Below are 17912 nucleotides of genomic sequence, written 5' to 3' on the forward strand. Positions count from 1 at the left end.
CTGTATGGTTTTCTTTTGTTTTTTTATCAGAGTTAGGTTGGTAGTTGGACTAGATGATCTTAAAGGTCCCTTCTAACCTAGACAATTCTATGAATTTGACAAAGAACACTTCTGCACCATTTTGATCAGTTTTAACATACTGGTCTTTCGATCAAAGCGCCCTGGTGACAACTGCATCAGGCAGTCCATGGGGACATTAATTTGGACAGGACATAGACACTATTTCTTCACTACCATGACAGGTCAGAGATTGTCAACTTGACAGCTGCTTTGTGAACACAGTTGGAGACCTACATGAAAATCCTCAAAAGCAGATAGATGAAGGTGGCAGTTGCACTCATGAAGCCAACTGGGTAGAGTTAAGTCTGTCTCGGCACAGGGTTATGAGCACAACTCTGCATGGAACACAAACATGCACTTATTGCAAAGAACAAGTTACATCAAACATGATGCCTCAGCACAAAGTGACTAAGCAACGACCAAGTAATATGTGCTGAAAACTTATTTTATATAATATTAAGACTCCTAACTTTCCCCTTCAGGGCCTGTATAACTGCACTCAAAGTGATGGAGATGTCTTGCTTTTATAAGCAAAGACCAGGAGGAAAAATAGGACTTTTACCAGGTGGCCTAACCTGTTAAATACAAAATACCTGCAACGCACAAAAGGCCTGATGATGTGGTTTTGTAGAAACACCACATTAGAGTTCACCAGGATGATCAACAAAAATCATTCATGCATTTGCCATGGATTCACTCACAGAAATTCAATAGCAGAGCACAGCATCCTGCTCACATGGGAATTCTACCACCAAAGTTTTTTTTCCCAAGACCGCATCCACCAGGAACATTGCTGGTTGCAAAAGACACAATTAGGGTTCGCCAGCTTTCCAATTTTGAAACTTTATTTCTAAGGGCTTACACCATCAGCACAGGGGTCTGTTGTAGCCTAGAGTTTCCCACAAAATTTAAATATTACAACTTTCTCAGGAAAGTCTTCAGGAAAAATATGTCCAAAATCTTTCCCTAATTACTTAGGTGTCTTTTTATTTAAAAAAACCCAGGTTCGGGGAGTCAGGAACCACTGAGTAGCCAGATATAGGATTTGAGAACATTCTTAAGTCTTCCCCTGCTTAGGTACCTTGGCACTGAAGAGAAAACACAGCTTGAGTTCAGTACTGGAGCTCAAATACAAGGCAGAAGAAGGTAAGATGAAGAAGGGTTTGATGCAATGAAAGGATAAGGGGAAAACCGGAGAAAAGAAGACAGCAGTTTTTCACCAAAAATGAGCTAAGCTGAAATTGGAATTCCTGAAACTCCATTAGCAAATATCTGTGATATCCACTGGAAAAATTCATGCTACAACTTTACTTCCAGTGACTCCTTTATATTGTAGTTACAGACTATATCTATGTATTTAAAACCAAGCTTTTCTAACTATTTAGGCAATCAGTTTCATAAGATAAAACCAGTTCTGTGAATCACTGTAAGTGACTGCAGGGACAGTAAGTAGGACATGCCAGCAAATGGGATCTGCGTCCCTTCTACAGTTTAAATTGTTTCATAGGTGATGATCTATGATTCAAATTGAATTTTATGAACAGTTATAGATCAAATTCTTCTTGTTTCTTGGTGCCCAACCTAAGACAACAGTAACTTGCAGAGCCTTTACTCTACAAACATTGCCACAGTAAAAAAACCATAACCAAAGTCAGTGTGAGACCACAACCTCAGTAACAAACACTAAAAAAATAAACCAACAATAAATCCAGCCAAATTCTCCCAGGAGCTGAATTTGGAGGTGCCTACACACAGAAAAGGCAACCAATTTTACTGAAGTTAACCTGTGCACCACTGTCCTGTTTATACAAAGAGTATGATAGAATTTGTTCATCTCAAGGGGTACAAGGAAGATTAATATTTGCAAACCGTTTAGACGCTACAGTGCAGCACCGGCAAAAGAATTACTCAGCAAAGGACTAGTAATTCTGTATTCCAACTGGGATTTGAATGGTGCATTAGACCACATCCTGAAGAAGCAACAACACAGCAGACTGAAAAGCCGTTCATTCAGAGTCCAGTGCAGGAGGGAGAAAGGGAGGGTGGGGGCGAAGGGGAAGAATCTGATCACATAATTAGAGGCTTTCTGACAGACAATGCATACCCACAAAGAAGCCATATTAAGATTTTTCCATACACCCTTAATTCTGGTGGTTTTCTTCCACTATTAACTGCTCGATGATTCTGACACAGTTTACAGCTATTTTTAAATATTACAGACAAGCAACACAGCGTGTATCTGCGTGTCAGAAAAGAAGGTAAGGAGCATATATAATGCGATGTAAAATCTACTCGTGTTTTTCTTCTCACAGCACACAGCCAGCAGGTTCCATGATCACACAGTACCATTAAGAAACCAACATCACCAAATCTGTATTTTACTAATTGCCTTCTCCTTTAGATAAGAGGTTATAAGCGTTCCATATGCTAGTACAGAATAAACATTTTAAAGGAGTGATTGATTTTGCAAATCACAATGAACATTCTTCACCATATAGCATCTGGTACTGTTTCCATTTTTACATTGAAAACACTATTATTTGACAATTTATATATACAAGGTATGGCTTTATAGTTGAGTAATCCTGCTTAACAGCAGCTGCTCTGAATCCACATAACACAACCAGGAAACATTCACACCGATCCTATACAACATTTTTAGCATTTATTATTTAAAAATCATTATCCATGCATACTTTAAGCTATCTCCGCCTAAAGTACATGCTTAAGAGCTTGGATAAAGTTCAAAGAAAGATAAGAAACTTGCAAAAATTATTCCATTATTTATACTGGTGGGGAGAGGGGGTAGGTGGGGGGAAGTGTAAGGGACTCTGATTTTATGGCTGCTGCCTTTCTCCGTCAGGAAACAATCCAGGTTTCCTTTCATACATTTGTGACACTATAATCACCACCATCATCTACACGACTTTAATTAAGCATATAAAAAAAACCCCGATATTTTTGTCTTTGGAGATTTATTCTCAAGTGATGTCTAGTAGAAAATACAAACCACAGGCCTCATTTAATCCACCTACTCCTGGGTTCAATTTTGCCCACAATGTGTAACTGGAATTGCAAGTGGATTTAAAGAGACCATGAGAAAGAAGGAACTCACCATTCTAACTACTTCAGGGTAAGTCTGCTCTGTCAAACAGCCTCTGCTTATTGTAATGTAGTCCACCAGTTCATTAAGAGTGGAGCGCTTGTATTCTTTCATTTTAAGGTCTGAAAGCGTGTCCATGAAGTCAAAAATGACACAGCACTGTTGAAGTTTCTTTAGGAACAGTTCAGGCTGCTCTGAAGATGGAACGTCTATGAAACAAGAAAGGAAATCTTTGTGAGTCTGGCATCTTATTACACAAAACGGATTTCTTTTTGAAGATCAATTTCAAAGGAAAACAACATTCATACAATATTTGCAAAACAGCGCTCAGACAAACAAACGAACCCCTTACAGAAACTGTATTACTATTTTGTGTTTAGGATCTTGAACAACATGCTGTAGAAGGAATTGCATCGTCACCGAAAATAACGTTCACCAAAAGAAGTCCAAGCTGAAGTGGAGAATGCAAACACAACAGCATTCAAGACTTGATTCTACAGTATACCACTGCTTTCATTGCAGGCTGACCTTCCCCACCGTTAACTTACACTCCGAAGAAGGATGGAAGAACTGTCAAACAGATCAAGCTTGATTAACTTATATTTCTAAAAACAGTGTCACTTAAAACTCTATATGAATATACATGAATATGTATATGAATACACAGCAAGACTAAGTCTGCAGGCAAGTTTCAGAGTCAATCATTACCCCCATGTTGACACTTTCCATAGCAAAATCAGTTTTACTGAAAAACAGTGAGGATTTCTCTCTGTACTATGAACCCACAACATGCGTTAATAGGAACATTTTCACACAAAATAGTATGTGCTTGACCAATGAAGTAAGCAGAACTACTTACTACTTTTGCTCTGTTTTCTTAATTGCCAGCAGATAAAAGACGTAATTAAATAATAAAAGAAATGTCAACTTCTTAGTGGTTTGTCAGTTTGCCAAGCGCATCAAAAGGGTGTACAGACAGCTTAGTTTATCCAACAATCACGTACACAAGAGGCTAACAATAGGAGAAAGTTGCAGAAATTAAATAGGCATTTTTACTCTGAAAGTACAGCCTAAGACTAGAGGGCACTCCACTTCCTTTGATCTACTTGTTGGTTTTTTTTAAAAGGCAAATCTGTCAGCACCAGAATCCAGTCAATGATCTTCCAAGTCACAATATAACATGTACATGAAAAATTTTACTGATTTCAACTAGAAAAAAATTAATAGTAAAGAATTGATGTTTATTTCTTAAAAATTGGACAAGTAAAAAGTCAACCTAAGATGAAACAACTTCTTGTTGACATGAGTACGTCCAGTTAAGGAATACTTGGTAACCACTGGAAGCTGGCAGTAACCACGTAGAAGTTTTAAGGACAAAGTACCAGGAATCTGTTTTAATTAAAACCACATATACAACAGTTACTATTTTCAAGTTCAAAAGACCTACGAAATACTACAAGGCGATAGTATATAGCTGCATAGTTTTAAAAAGTACTGATAGAGATGCAAGGACCAAGTTGATGCACTCCACATCAACTCTACGCTGCTTAAACACTGGAAAGAATAAATCCGGATTGCAGTGCAAATAAAGATGCTACACGCTTTCTCACCTGACATGGTAAAGCACAACAGTTTAGTCAACCTTAGGTTATTTTTTGCTTACAGCACTGTGGTAGTGACAGGATTCAACAGGTTAGCAAACTGCATCCTGCAAAGAACCACCAAGATCTCAGTGAAGTTTAATCGATATCAGACTGCACACCCCAACCTCATATTCATAGAATCACAGAATCGTCTAGGTTGGAAGAAACCCTTGGGATCATCGAGTCCAACCATCTACCCTACTCTACAAAGTTCTCCCCTACACCATATTCCCCAACACCACATCTAAACATTCCTTAGCCTTGGGTAAGCTCTACCACACCTTTGTCCAAAGGAAATTATGGGGACACAAAGCGGTATAGTCATGACTCCACACTTTGTATCATTGGCATCCCATTCATCTGTGGCACACAAGATGGAAGAGGTGTGGTACTGTAGAACCCCAACAAGAAGAGCTACGTGGGAGAAGATTTCTCCCCCAAACACCTCTGGAAAACTGAAGGTCTCAAAACCAGGTCACCCTAAAGCTGTTTCACTGGCCAGGTCACTCACACACATTCAAATGTCTTACAGCAGACAGTGCTGAAATCTAAAATAAGCCAAGGGGTCACAGAAACTCATTAGCCTTCACCCATAGGCTACCCAAGGACCACTTCTATTAGCATCCTTTCTAAGATGAGATACAGAAGATAAAGGGTCTGGGGAAACAAAGTACTTGTGACTGCTTTCTTGTCTACCTGCCTTCAAATAATATAAAAAATTCATAATTCACTGTTATTAGCAAGCAGGCAACAATTAACTAGTTAACAATTTCTTCCAAAAGACATGTAAATACAGGCTGAAAAGAAAAAAAGAAGAAAAAAAAAAAAAAAAAAAAAAAAAAAAAAGAGATAAAAGTGCAATTGGTTATTTTTCAAGAGCATTAATTTTACCTAACTTCCACTCTTTCTTATGCTATCTATAATCCACCACAGACCTTGATAACATGTAAACGGTACCAATAAAATCTGTGATATTACAAAACCCTACTGGGGTTTTGGTTGTATTGTTGTACGTGGCTTGCACACTTTTCCTTTGACCAAGGAGGACATCAGTGTCTAAGGAAAACACAGGCTGAAATCAAGTGGGAATCCATGAAGGTCCAATACAGTGCAAGTTCTAATCAGATTCATACAACTCAAGATTACAGTCATTTTAAGGTAGGGTCGGTAAGAAACATTTTAAAATGACAAGAGCATTACAATAACTAACAAAAGTTTGTTTTCTATTTTCCTGCAGTTAGGTATCGGGAGGAGTGAGAACAAAATGAAAAATATAATTAAGCTCTTCACAAGAAAACCCATTCTAGAATACTACGTGAAATTCTTGCCAGCCTTACTACGTCAACGAGCCATGCCAACTACCGCAGCAAACCAAAACCAAACAAAAAAATCCCAACCAAAAACCCCACAAACAAACAAACAAAAAAATCACACACACAAGCCAATTCTTCTAGTCATAGCTGCATTTCTTTATTAAGTAAGTTCCCATTCACACTACAAAATAAAATTGCAAGAAGTTTTTCAGGCAATAATATTTCTCATCGTTCTTGGGAATTTGGGGTACCTTGGGAAAAGGGTAACACCTAATGCCTAGGTTTTCTCTACTTGGAAACCGGGAAAGTATATGAGAGTAAATTTTAAGGGCATAATATGCATAGCACAAGAAAAGGGCAGCACAGATCAATAAATCAGTATTCCATGTTCCCAACCTTCCCACAAAGACATTACCATTAGTTCATTCCTGAATGCCTTGACTTGAAATGAAACACGCAGTTCCTTACAGATGTTCACAGTTAGTTGATGAAAAACAGCAAATCGTTTTCTTCTCAGCAGACGATTACTCAGAGCTTTCAATGAATTCTGCAACGTTTTACTCTTGTGCTAACACGCTGCCAAACATTTAGGCCCTAAAATTTAATAACCTGCAATATTACCAGTTTATCTCCTATGCAATATTACCGCTGTATCTACTTCCAGTTGAAAGAACTGAAAATTGAGCAACTGCTCTACTAAATCTGTGTAAATACCTATAATACTTCCATAATCTATAAAATAAAATCAAAATGACGCTACTAAGTGGCATACGTAATTTATATCCAATGCACAGGAGAGTATACGTTTATTAAAATCAAAATTTAAAGAAAGATAAACTTCCATTTGGATGACTGTAGGAACTCTCCTCATTTTCAGAAGGTCTTTCCTACTAGTTAACTTTCAGACTTGCCAGTTTTCTCTTTAGCCATTTAAAACTGTACAAAGCTTTTGAAATACACTGAGTATTCACAGATTTGAAGAAAATTGGCTTAGTGAAAGCAAGTACTAATATTCCTGAACAGTGATGATCAAGACAGAATCAGAACCTTTAACAAAATCAAGTGTTTTATAAAGTTAGCAGAAAAATTGATAGAAAGTACTGTAATATCTTTTTTTTTTTTTTTTGAGACATGGACCAACAATTGCTACTACAAAGGCTGAAACACTAGTTCTAAAATGGCCAGAGCAATTCAGTTTCTCTCTTAATGGCCTTTTTCCAAAATAATCCTAATCCGACCAGCCCATCCCTTCTAATCAGTCATCTTCTGCATCCTTTTATCAAATGAAGACATAAAAATCCGATAGCATACTTTTACTGCAAGTCTCTAACATATATATAAAAAAAAAAAAATCATGTTTATAGTATATTCATATTTTAAAGTAATTTACTGATTTTGGAAGAGAGAAAACTAAAAGCATGCAGCAGAGGAGCCAAATCGCATCCAGAGAACCGAGCTATGGTTTTCCTCTTAGTGGTAAGGAAAAGCCAAGAAAGGGGAGATGTTGAACACCGGTATAATAACTACAGCTTCCTGCTATTAAATAGTTTGATTATGAGATTTGCATAAAGAACTAGCATCATCTTTTTGTACAACAGTAAAAGCAAACATCACATTAAGCAAGAAGAATAAAAACACATATTAAAACTAAAGTACGTCCAGAATGGGAGACAGAGAGATCGACAGTAACTTTCTTACACACGTAAAGAACTTCTTTATAATTTCCCAACATCTAAGAACTCTGTATCCAGTCACCTCCACCCTTTGAGATTATATCCTCTACCTCCCCTATAAACTTAATGGCAAAATAATTCGCCAATTTTTCTTCAGTTTTCTTATCTACCAGTTGTTTAATAAATTTAGGACTATGATTCTTCTGGTTAAGTAAAATCTCCTTGTGACAAAAAAGCTCTAAAAAACTAAACAAACCGCTCCTGCTTAGCTGTCATCAACCATCGAAGCAAGGACATACCCACACAAAGTAGGCAGCAAGGCATAAATCTCTTTATGTCCGCATCTATTCCCCACAGGTCACTATGAAGATTCTATTTTGTAAGAAGCTAGTGTTTTCTTCCAAGTTTTTATTCAAAGCAAACTTGCAAATTTGAATTTGAAAGCCTTTTGGTCTTTTTGGAGAAGTTCGCTTCAAGAGAAGGTCTAGGGACACCCAGCTCCAAAGTGTTGGCTCACTCAAGGCCTGTCATACACATCCCCTCGTACCTAACGAGTCACAATTCCATAAGCCACTTTTCACAGTAAAATTTTAGTATTAAGATGCCAAGAAGTACAAATGTTTGCCCTTCTCTCTCTTACACACGCTTCTTGAGGGAAGTAATCACTAGCCTGATTGCATTCATTTAATTTTCCTGACTGGCTGTCAACTTTATGAATGCTTTGTAAAGTCACCAGTCATTCATTTATAATAGGTGCTTTTTTCCAAGCTGTTTTTCCCAACCCATTCTCCATACTTAAGAATGACACAGGCAGGGCAGCAGTTAGGCATGGGGTTCCAAATCTATGAAGTCTAACCAGTACCACCATTACGTACACAGCAATAAATACGGTAGGACAAACGCAAGCTGAATTTCAAGAGTCTCTTCAGATAATCAATCACAAAATTGAGAATTATTTCCTGAATCATAAATTTCTCCCTGATCAACCTGAAAAAGTTCTCACCAAGTGAGAGTTTCCTGGGCCATTTCGCAGGGATCCCGGACACTCTGTCTGGAGCACTGGGTCCAGTTCTGGGCTCCCCAGTTCCAGAAGGACAGGGAACTGCTGGAGAGGGGACAGCAGAGGGCTACAGAGATGATGAGGGGCCTGGAGCATCTCTCTTATGAGGAGAGGCTGAGGGACTTGGGGCCTTTTAGTCTGGAGAAGAGAAGGCTGAGGGGGGATCTGATCAATGCTTATAAATACTTCAAGGGAGGGTGTCAAGGGGATGGGGCTGGTGTTTTTTCAGTGGTGCCCAGGGACAGGACAAGAGGAAATGGGCACAAACTTGAATGTAAGAAGCTCCTCCTAAACCTGTGGAGGAACTTCTTTGCTGTGAGGGTGGCAGAGCCCTGGCAGAGGCTGCCCAGGGAGGTGGTGGAGTCTCCGTCTCTGGAGACATTCCAAACCCACTTGGACACGTTCCTGTGCAACCTGCTCTGGGTGGCCCTGCTTTGGCAGGAGAGTTGGACTAGATGATCTCCAGAGGTCCCTTCCAACCCCATGTGACTCTGTGACACTGTGAATCCCTCTGCTGCTTGCCAGTACCCCCCGATCACATCACAGAGGTTTTCAACAAACATCACTTACTGGTATGTGTTGTCTGAAACCAGTGTAGATATAGCGTTTGTTTTGAGTGTCTTGAGTGCACATGGAGTAGCATTACAAGCCATAGGGGACACTCCTTAATAGACATACTCCTAGTCTTATACACTAACAAAACTTTATAGAGTCGATATACTTTATATATATTAATCAAAATTCTGCCTTTACTGACATATGCAAAATCTTATAAGCTTCACTCCCTTAATAGAACACATGGATGAAGAGCTTCCATTTCTTTCATCACATGACCAAGAATTCAAAACAAACTGACAAGAACATGTATTTTTCAAAAACATACTTTTAAAGTTTATGAAACTCCATCTAAACTGCCTACCTTCCCCAGCAGACATTGTGCAGGCAACACTTTAAGCCTCCTCACTTTCACCCATAGAGCTCAATCTAGAGCCACGGCAGCCAAGGGTTCCATTAAAAAGATTCCTTTAGGCTACTCTTTGTCACTCTGTGACCAACAGTGGTTCATCCCACCACTGACCACACCAATGAATGGCATCTGTGCTGCGAACATCTTTCAGCTTGGAGGTGAACCAAGACCAAAAACCTGGCTGTCAAAGCTACTGATGAGCCAGAGCAAAATACTATTAGAGTCATACTTGTTGCAAAAGGACTGGATTAGTGCAAATTAGCACTGATGATGTGTCACCCTCAAGCGAGTAGAGAGAGCTTCCAGGATGCCCTAGGTTTTACGAGTTTGGGTACTCTTACTCATCACTAAACTAACACGATGAATCTGTTATGAAACAGAGTTGTATCAAACAGCTCGGATAATAACAAGCAAACAAGGAAATACCTAGTGGATAGTGAGAATTCATGAGCCAACTAATGGAAGACAAGATTAGCAGGGTATTCGGGTATACCAATTGCTGTTCTAGGTTCCACAAAAACAGAGGCTTATAAGCCATTTCATAGTATATAGTTTCCCTCACACTAATACTAGTAATCACCACTTAGTAGCAACTGTGTCTTTTCATAATCAAGCAGCAATGCCTTCTTCCTTAGGTAATTCGACAACACTTTTCACTCCCTCCTCATTAGTTCTTCAATAAATTGAGAGAGTTTAGACTAATGGAGTAATCCGAGACAGTCAATGTTTACCTATTGTCCCCGCAAGTATATTCAAATCAAAAAAACCTGGTCATACCAGAGGAAGTACGGAAAAGGACTCAAATGCCACACATTTTAGAGAAAAAATGCTAGGGGGAAAGCAAGTGGATGAGTGTACAAAAAAATTCCAGGAGAGATGTAAGATCAGCAAAGCAGCTGTGATTAAAAGGGGACAGAATGGGAATCTAAAGAAGGCAGAGCAACATTTAAAAAGTATTAAAACACCAAGAGAGAAAAAAGAACAAGATAGAACATGAGCAGGAGACTTAGAAAAGACAGAGAGGAAAAAATTGTTTGGGGAGTAAGTAACACAATAAAAGTAGCAGAATATTTTAAAAGGGAAGAATAGGAGCTCAAAGCGTTCATGCAAAACAAGAATGAACGACTTGGTGGTTAGGGGCTAGATTTGATTAAGTAGCTACATATATTGAGATTTCTGACACTCTGTGACATCTTTAAGATATTCCATTACATTATTTAACATGAGTTTGCCTAGACATCAATATAACACTTTATTTTTTAGCCACAGGTTGATCACAGGTTTTGTAGGTTGCTTTCTCTCCCTCCCCCTAAATTTTTACTAACATTTCAAAAACAATGATCAGCAATTTATTTTCTATTAAGGGGAGCAAAAAGGCTGGCAAGACCACACAAAAATGTTATTTCAATTTCCTCAATCGAATACGTGGCATAAAATCCCCAAATAAGCCAAAAATACTTTGCTGAAACACCGAGAGTTCTTGTGGCCAATTCTCCTGGGCCGACTCAAGTTTCTTTTACACTGGCTGAGAAAGTTTAGGCTGCTTGTTTTAAGTAGGTTATTACTGAATTGCACTTTCAAAGTACAAGTTAACCTTCATTCAGAAGAGTTAATAGTCACTAGGTTTGGGGAAGAGTCACCCGAGAGAGCTGCTGTCCACACTTGTCCTGCCACTTGAGAACACCGACCTGAGGTAGTGAAGAAATTATCAGGATACCTTCTCCCTAACCATCCATTGCTAAATATAAAAGACATAATTGTTACTTTTCAAAGTCTTCTCCAAGGGGAAGGGGGAAAAAAACAAAAAAAACCCAAAAAGCATGGATTTTAAATGTTCTTAAAAAAAATTGAGGGGGACGACACACACCCAGAAGCTCTTCATCTTCTACTTGTTTAAACATAAGCATATGTCCACTTACAGAAATTGTGTCTGTTTGGGGTTTGTTGGTTGGTGGTTTGTTTTGTTTTTTTCTTAAGCACCGACCTGGTAATTTAGCTAGGTGTGTAAAAAAAACAACTCAGTACCATGCTGGGACACAACATGAAAACCCAGTAGAATCAGCTCACGCTTTGGAACTCCCAGAGCTGTGTTAGAACGTCCTTAGCCCAAGAATCAAAATATCCACAAACTTAAAGATCTCTGAATCTTAACATCATGCTCCATTACAAACACGAGACTGACTTCACATGAAAAATCTTTGCTGTTGGGTTTTTTGAGATTCCAGGATTAGCAATTATTACTCCTTACAACTTTTGCTCAATTCTAGCTGGTAACGCCTCCAGTGCTTCACCATCCACTGGTTCCTTGCAGCTGTTACTAGGAGGAGCTGTACACCAGAATTAAAGTCAAGCTTTTCTGTAGACATTTGAATAGCAAAAGCTCCAGGTAGGGCAAATTCAAATCCAAAATAAGCTGTCCTTGCCTGCTTGCTCAGCTCCTCTACCTTCAAACACATTACGAAGGCCAGAGACAGGTACACCATGTAAACAAAGATATCTAATTTTCCAAGTGATTTCTCAAATTACAGGCTTAGAGCAAAGCAACACAATAGTAAGAGTGCTCCACTGGGTCACTGCTGTCATCCTTTCCTTTAAAATCATTAACAGGTCTTCAGGCTGCTTTTTCAGTGGTTTTTTAATTGCCTAACTAGCCTCTAGGACCCTGCCATCCCTCATCCATTCCTAAATTCTTAGTAGAGCACTGGAATCCCAAACGCCAATAGAGACACAAGTCTTGGCTCATTATTTCAACTTTGTCATGCTATGCTCATATCACTTTTATCTTGTACTTTGTTTCTGTTAATTTTAGGGAGAATGATGGATTACACTGCAGCTCAAACTTTATCTTGCTACCTCGTGTGCAATTATTTTCTTTTGTGTTAGAAATTAATGGCAAATATCAGAAAATGGCAAGACTAGCAATTTATAATGAACATTTCATGGTTTCCAGCTTCCTTGGACAGCAAAAAATCTAAAACCCAGCAAAATGTTTACAAGTTCCAGGCTACTAAGAAACACCTTTGCAAGAAAACCACAATGGCCTGCTGACCTAAGACAGAAAAATCCTTAAGAGGATTATTGTTTTCCTTTTTATAAGATTCTTATCAGATTTTTTTTTTTTCTTTCTGCATGAAATGAGAAGCTTTTGCTCTATAACGATCATTAAATATAAGAACACAAACACATCACAGCAATCTTACAGTTACCTTCCGTTCCACTGCGGTCACAAGGCAGTTCAGGATTTGCACTGGAATTTATTTGTTTGATGCATTAAGTATCTAATGAAATCATGATAAAATTACAGAGCTGTACATGCTTCCTGCAAAAATGCAAAAATTATACCTTGCTTAGTAAGTGCTCGGAAACTGCCACCCGTCCGAATAAAAATACGCAATAATCCTTTTGCTCAAACTACAGAGTCACCCTATTATTCACCCTTATTCAGAAACACTTAGACACTTGCAGAAAAACTGAACCAAGAGCGTAGGAAACCCAAACCAGAACTCTCATTCAAATGGGCTCAGAAAAAGCGCCAGGATTGCTACTCTGCTTGATACTGACCCACTAATTTATCCCAGAAGTCACAGGAGTAACTTCATTCTCCAGTGAAAGAAGTAATTAAGAACTGTTCTACATATGCAACCCACTGTCTAAGAGCTCAGGCTTGTGTTTAAACATATTTACATATATTAACTTAAATAATCTACATACATATAAAATACAAATTCTATAATCCTATTTATACATTTAGAAGAGTTTAATTGAACCCTGAAAACGTACCTTCCACTCCCTTCTCATTTGGGAGTATAAATTTAGTCAAGAAGATATTCTCCTCTATGCTAATTTACCACACTAGTGTCCCAGCATTTTCCAATGATGCACTATGTCACACGACTGTCCATCATGTGTTTGCTCTCTCCTTCTCTCTGCAGAAGGAGAAACGTGCACAGTGGAATAAAAATTTTATGGAACTGCACACATGCAAGACGGTAGGTCTGTTTCAGAAGATTTAACAAACATACCCCAAAGCCATGATGGAAGATGAAGAAACAAACTGAGAGTTCATTCTATAGTCCCCGAACAGATGCCCCTCCGAAAACTCAACTTCTTACAACTTTTTCCTCTTTATTGCAGAAACTCCAGCACAACAGAAGAACAAAACTATTGGGGTTTGGACTTCATTATTTGTTTAGTCTTCTAAATACCAGTTTCAGCCCTCTGAGATCAGGATCCACACCTCAAGCTGGATTCAACCTCCTGCTGAAAACAAACTGGGGCTGCAGGGGGAGATGGGGCTGCAGAGACATGTCCCTCAGGAACACCAGCCCCAGCACTCACTGCTCATCTGTGTTTCCTGAGCACAAGAACATAACCCCCACCACATTCCCTCGGAGCCACGAGGAAACATGGGAAAACCTGAAGGTACATCCTGACCTACACGCTGGGATGATACCTCCTTGCCCACTGAGAAACTAGAAAGCATTACTCAAAGATGCTACATGAGGACTTAATAGCCACAAGCAATCCATGTGGTGTCTTTGTCAGAAAGGACATGTCATTCCCTCCTTCAAGACACATTCCTCGCATAAGGTCTTCTAGTGCTCAGGCTCAACCAGCTGCCCTGAGATACGGTCATCTGTAAGGCTCAGAATACGTTATTCAATATCTTATGATAATAACTCAAACTAGTCAAGCTGTCAGTTAAGTGAACGCCCTTTCTCATATTGCCAAGGCCAGTAGATCTGTCTAAATAACTCGAAACAAATAAATAAATCTAATTCATCTTATTCTGCTTTTGGAATTACTCTAGAGCTCTCTCACGTTCCCTGATGCACATAAATACATCACCGCTTTAGACCATTTTTACAACCTCTTGATCTTGAGACTACTGGGGATCTGGGACAATTCACCAATAGAGGAGAAAAACACAACATTTATATAATATGCCCCTGTAACCTCCCAAGTTAATCTGTGTTATGCTGGATATTTTATGTTATCTGTATTATCATTACATATGCCTATGTAAAAAAAACAGCTATTCCTTTAAAATAGGTCAGTTTTAAAGCTCAGTTTTAAAACAATGTAAACGAGAGACTCATTTGCCAGTAATTATCATTCACCTTTAAAGTCCAGTGCTCTGATATACCTAAACCACATGATTTTCCTAAAATTTCGCTATTTGTGTGATGTGGAGTATTAGGCTACTTTTCTACCTTTTAAACAGCAACTTTTTTTTTACTGCTTGAAACCAAAATGGGATAGACATTTTATCTCCCCAACACAAGGTTCTAGAGAGCAAAGACCTCATTTCTGAATATTTGTCATTATCTAAAGAACAAACCTTACAGCAGTCTTGCATTACCATAACATGTGGGGATGTTTTTTCAGAACATCATTACCTCTGATCTATTACAAAAAACACCAATTTAAAAAATGCCCTTTTCTTTTGGCAGAACATGTTTACCTGCATGCACGCGTATCAATCAAAGGTTTTCTTGTCCCTCAGAAATGCCACCTGCTACTGGACAGACAAATCTCGCGAACCATCACAGGGCCTTGCCACCTGAAGTGAGTTTCTCTACACATTGCTTAGCCCCACAGCAGCATGACTATCTGCCTACAACACTATATTACCTTTAAAAATAAATATTTTACTTTCATATTAAGTTCTCTGGGTCCCAGCCCCCTGAGCTGGAAGACAGGGATGGGGAGCAGAATGAAGTCCCCGTAATCCAAGGGGAAACGGTTAGAGATGAGCTACGCCACTTAAGACACACAGAAATCTAAGGGGCTGGATGGGATCCACCCAAGGGTACTGATAGGAGCTGGCTGAAATGCTCATCAAGCAGCTTTCCATCATTTACCAGCAGTCCAGGTGAACTTGGGAGGTCCCAGTTGACTAGACACTAGCAGATGTGACACCTATCCACAAGAAGCACCAGAAGGAGGATCTGGGGAACAACAGGCCTCTCAGTTTGACCTCGGTGTCTGGGAAGGTCATGGAACAGATCATCCTGAATGCCATCACAGAGCATGCACAGGACAACCAGACGATCAAGCCCAGTCAGCATGGGTTTATGAAAGGCAGGTCCTTCTTGACAAACCTGATCTCCTTCTATGACAAGGTGACCTGTTTAGTGGTCACCTAAAGGTGAGGCTGTGGATGTTGTCTACCTAGCCTTCAGTAAAGCCTTTGCTACCATTTTCCACAGCGTTCTCCTGGAGAAACTGGCTGCCCATGGCTTGGATGGCCATGACCAAAGGTTGTGGGGAACGGAGGTGGATCCAGTTGGCAGCCAGTCACAAGTGGTGTCCCCCAGGGCTTGGTTTTGGGGATGGTTCTAGTTACCATCTTTAGCAACGATCTGGACAAGGGGATCAAGTGCACTGTCAATAACTTTGCAGATGACACCAAGTTAGGTGGGAGTGTTGATCTCCCACCTTGAGGATAGGATGGCTCTACAGAAGGTACTGGACAGGCTAGATTGATGGGCTGATTATATGAGGTTCTACAAGACCCAAGGTCCTTGCCAGGTCCTGCACTTGGGTCACAACAACCCCACGTAGCATCACAGGCTTGGAGAAAAGCGGCCAGAGCTGCCTGGCCATGACCAAAGGTTGTGGGGAATGGAGGTGAATCCAGTTGGCAGCCAGTCACAAGTGGTGTCCCCCAGGGCTTGGTTTTGGGGCTGGTTCTATTTAACATCTTTAGCAATGATCTGGACAAGGGGATCAAGTGCACTGTCAATAACTTTGCAGATGACACCAAGTTAGGTGGGAGTGTTGATCTCCCACCTTGAGGATAGGATGGCTCTACAGAAGGTACTGGACAGGCTAGATTGATGGGCTGATTATATGAGGTTCTACAAGACCCAAGGTCCTTGCCAGGTCCTGCACTTGGGTCACAACAACCCCACGTAGCATCACAGGCTTGGAGAAAAGCGGCCAGAGCTGCCTGGCTGAAAAGGATGTAGTGGTGCTGATGAACTTCTGGTTGAATATGAGCCAGCAGTGTGCCCAGGTGGCTAAGAGCATTCTGACCTCTATCAGGGAACAGTGCGGTGAGCAGGACTTTGGAGGTGATCATCCCCCTGTACTGGGCGCTAGTGAGACCCCCACGTTTAGCACTGTGTCCAGTTTTGGGCCCCTCACTACAAGAAAGACATTGAGGTGCTGGAGCGGGTCCAGAGAAGGGCAACGGAGCTGGTGAGGGGTCTGGAGAATAAGTCTTACGAGAAACAGCTGAGGGAGCTGGGATTATTTAGTCTGGAGAAAAGGATGCTGAGAGGACACCTTATCGCTCTCTACAACTACCTGAAAAGACATCATAACAAGGCAGGAGTTGGTTTCTTCTTCCAAGTAGCAAGTGACAGGGTAAAAGAAATGGCCTCATGGTGCACCAGGGGATATTAGAAAAATTTTTTCACTGAAAGGGTTATCAAGCATTGGAACGGGCTGCCCAAGGAAGTGGCTGAGTCACCATCCCTGGAGGCATCTGAAAGATGTGGCACTTAGGGACATGGTTTAGTGCTGGACTTGGCAGTGCTAAGTTAACGGTTGGACTTGATGATCCTAAAGGTATTTTCCAACCTAAACAATTCTGTGATTCTTAAGATTCAAAAACAAGTTTGAGAAAAAAGAAAACTATGCAGACAAGGTTATGTCATGCAACTAAGGCAACCAAAGGTATTACTCTGCTGCGCATCAAGTCACTTTGCAAAACTTTATTAGTTTAGACTGTTGGAAATAGTAACTGGACATAACAGTTTAGGCATTAAATATATTAAATATAATTAAAACATTTCCTCTGTGGTTACCAAACAACACACTTCACCATCAACTGCTACCTGCTACCACTTCCAAACTGCTCATTAGTTAAGGTGCTTCTCTATTGAAGAGGGTAGGCTGAAATTAGATTACCAACAATATTTGTCCTCAGCTGTATTGCGGTCACAAACTTCATCTTCAGTTGGCAACCTGGCCAAATTGAAGTCAATGGGAGTGTTATTGTGATTACACCTTTGCTCTAATTGGCAGAAAGTTCATTGCTTACCGATCAAGAAAAGGAAGAGCAATCTCATCAGCTATGTATT

At 39.9% G+C, this 17912-nt stretch overlaps 1 protein-coding gene across 2 annotated transcripts in view; it reads right to left on the reverse strand.

The window, feature by feature from the left end:
* Positions 1–17912, reverse strand: part of PPP2R5E (protein phosphatase 2 regulatory subunit B', epsilon) — a 79261-nt gene that overhangs the window by 30759 nt on the left and 30590 nt on the right. For both annotated transcript variants that reach the window (XM_014966581.1, XM_014966580.1), the window contains exon 2: positions 3176–3372. In XM_014966581.1, the coding sequence (XP_014822067.1) occupies positions 3176–3372 (197 nt within the window). The remainder of the gene's footprint in view (positions 1–3175; positions 3373–17912) is intronic.

This window comes from Calidris pugnax, unplaced genomic scaffold (assembly GCF_001431845.1).
Source record: "Calidris pugnax isolate Ruff unplaced genomic scaffold, ASM143184v1 scaffold74, whole genome shotgun sequence".
Classification (NCBI taxonomy): domain Eukaryota; kingdom Metazoa; phylum Chordata; class Aves; order Charadriiformes; family Scolopacidae; genus Calidris; species Calidris pugnax.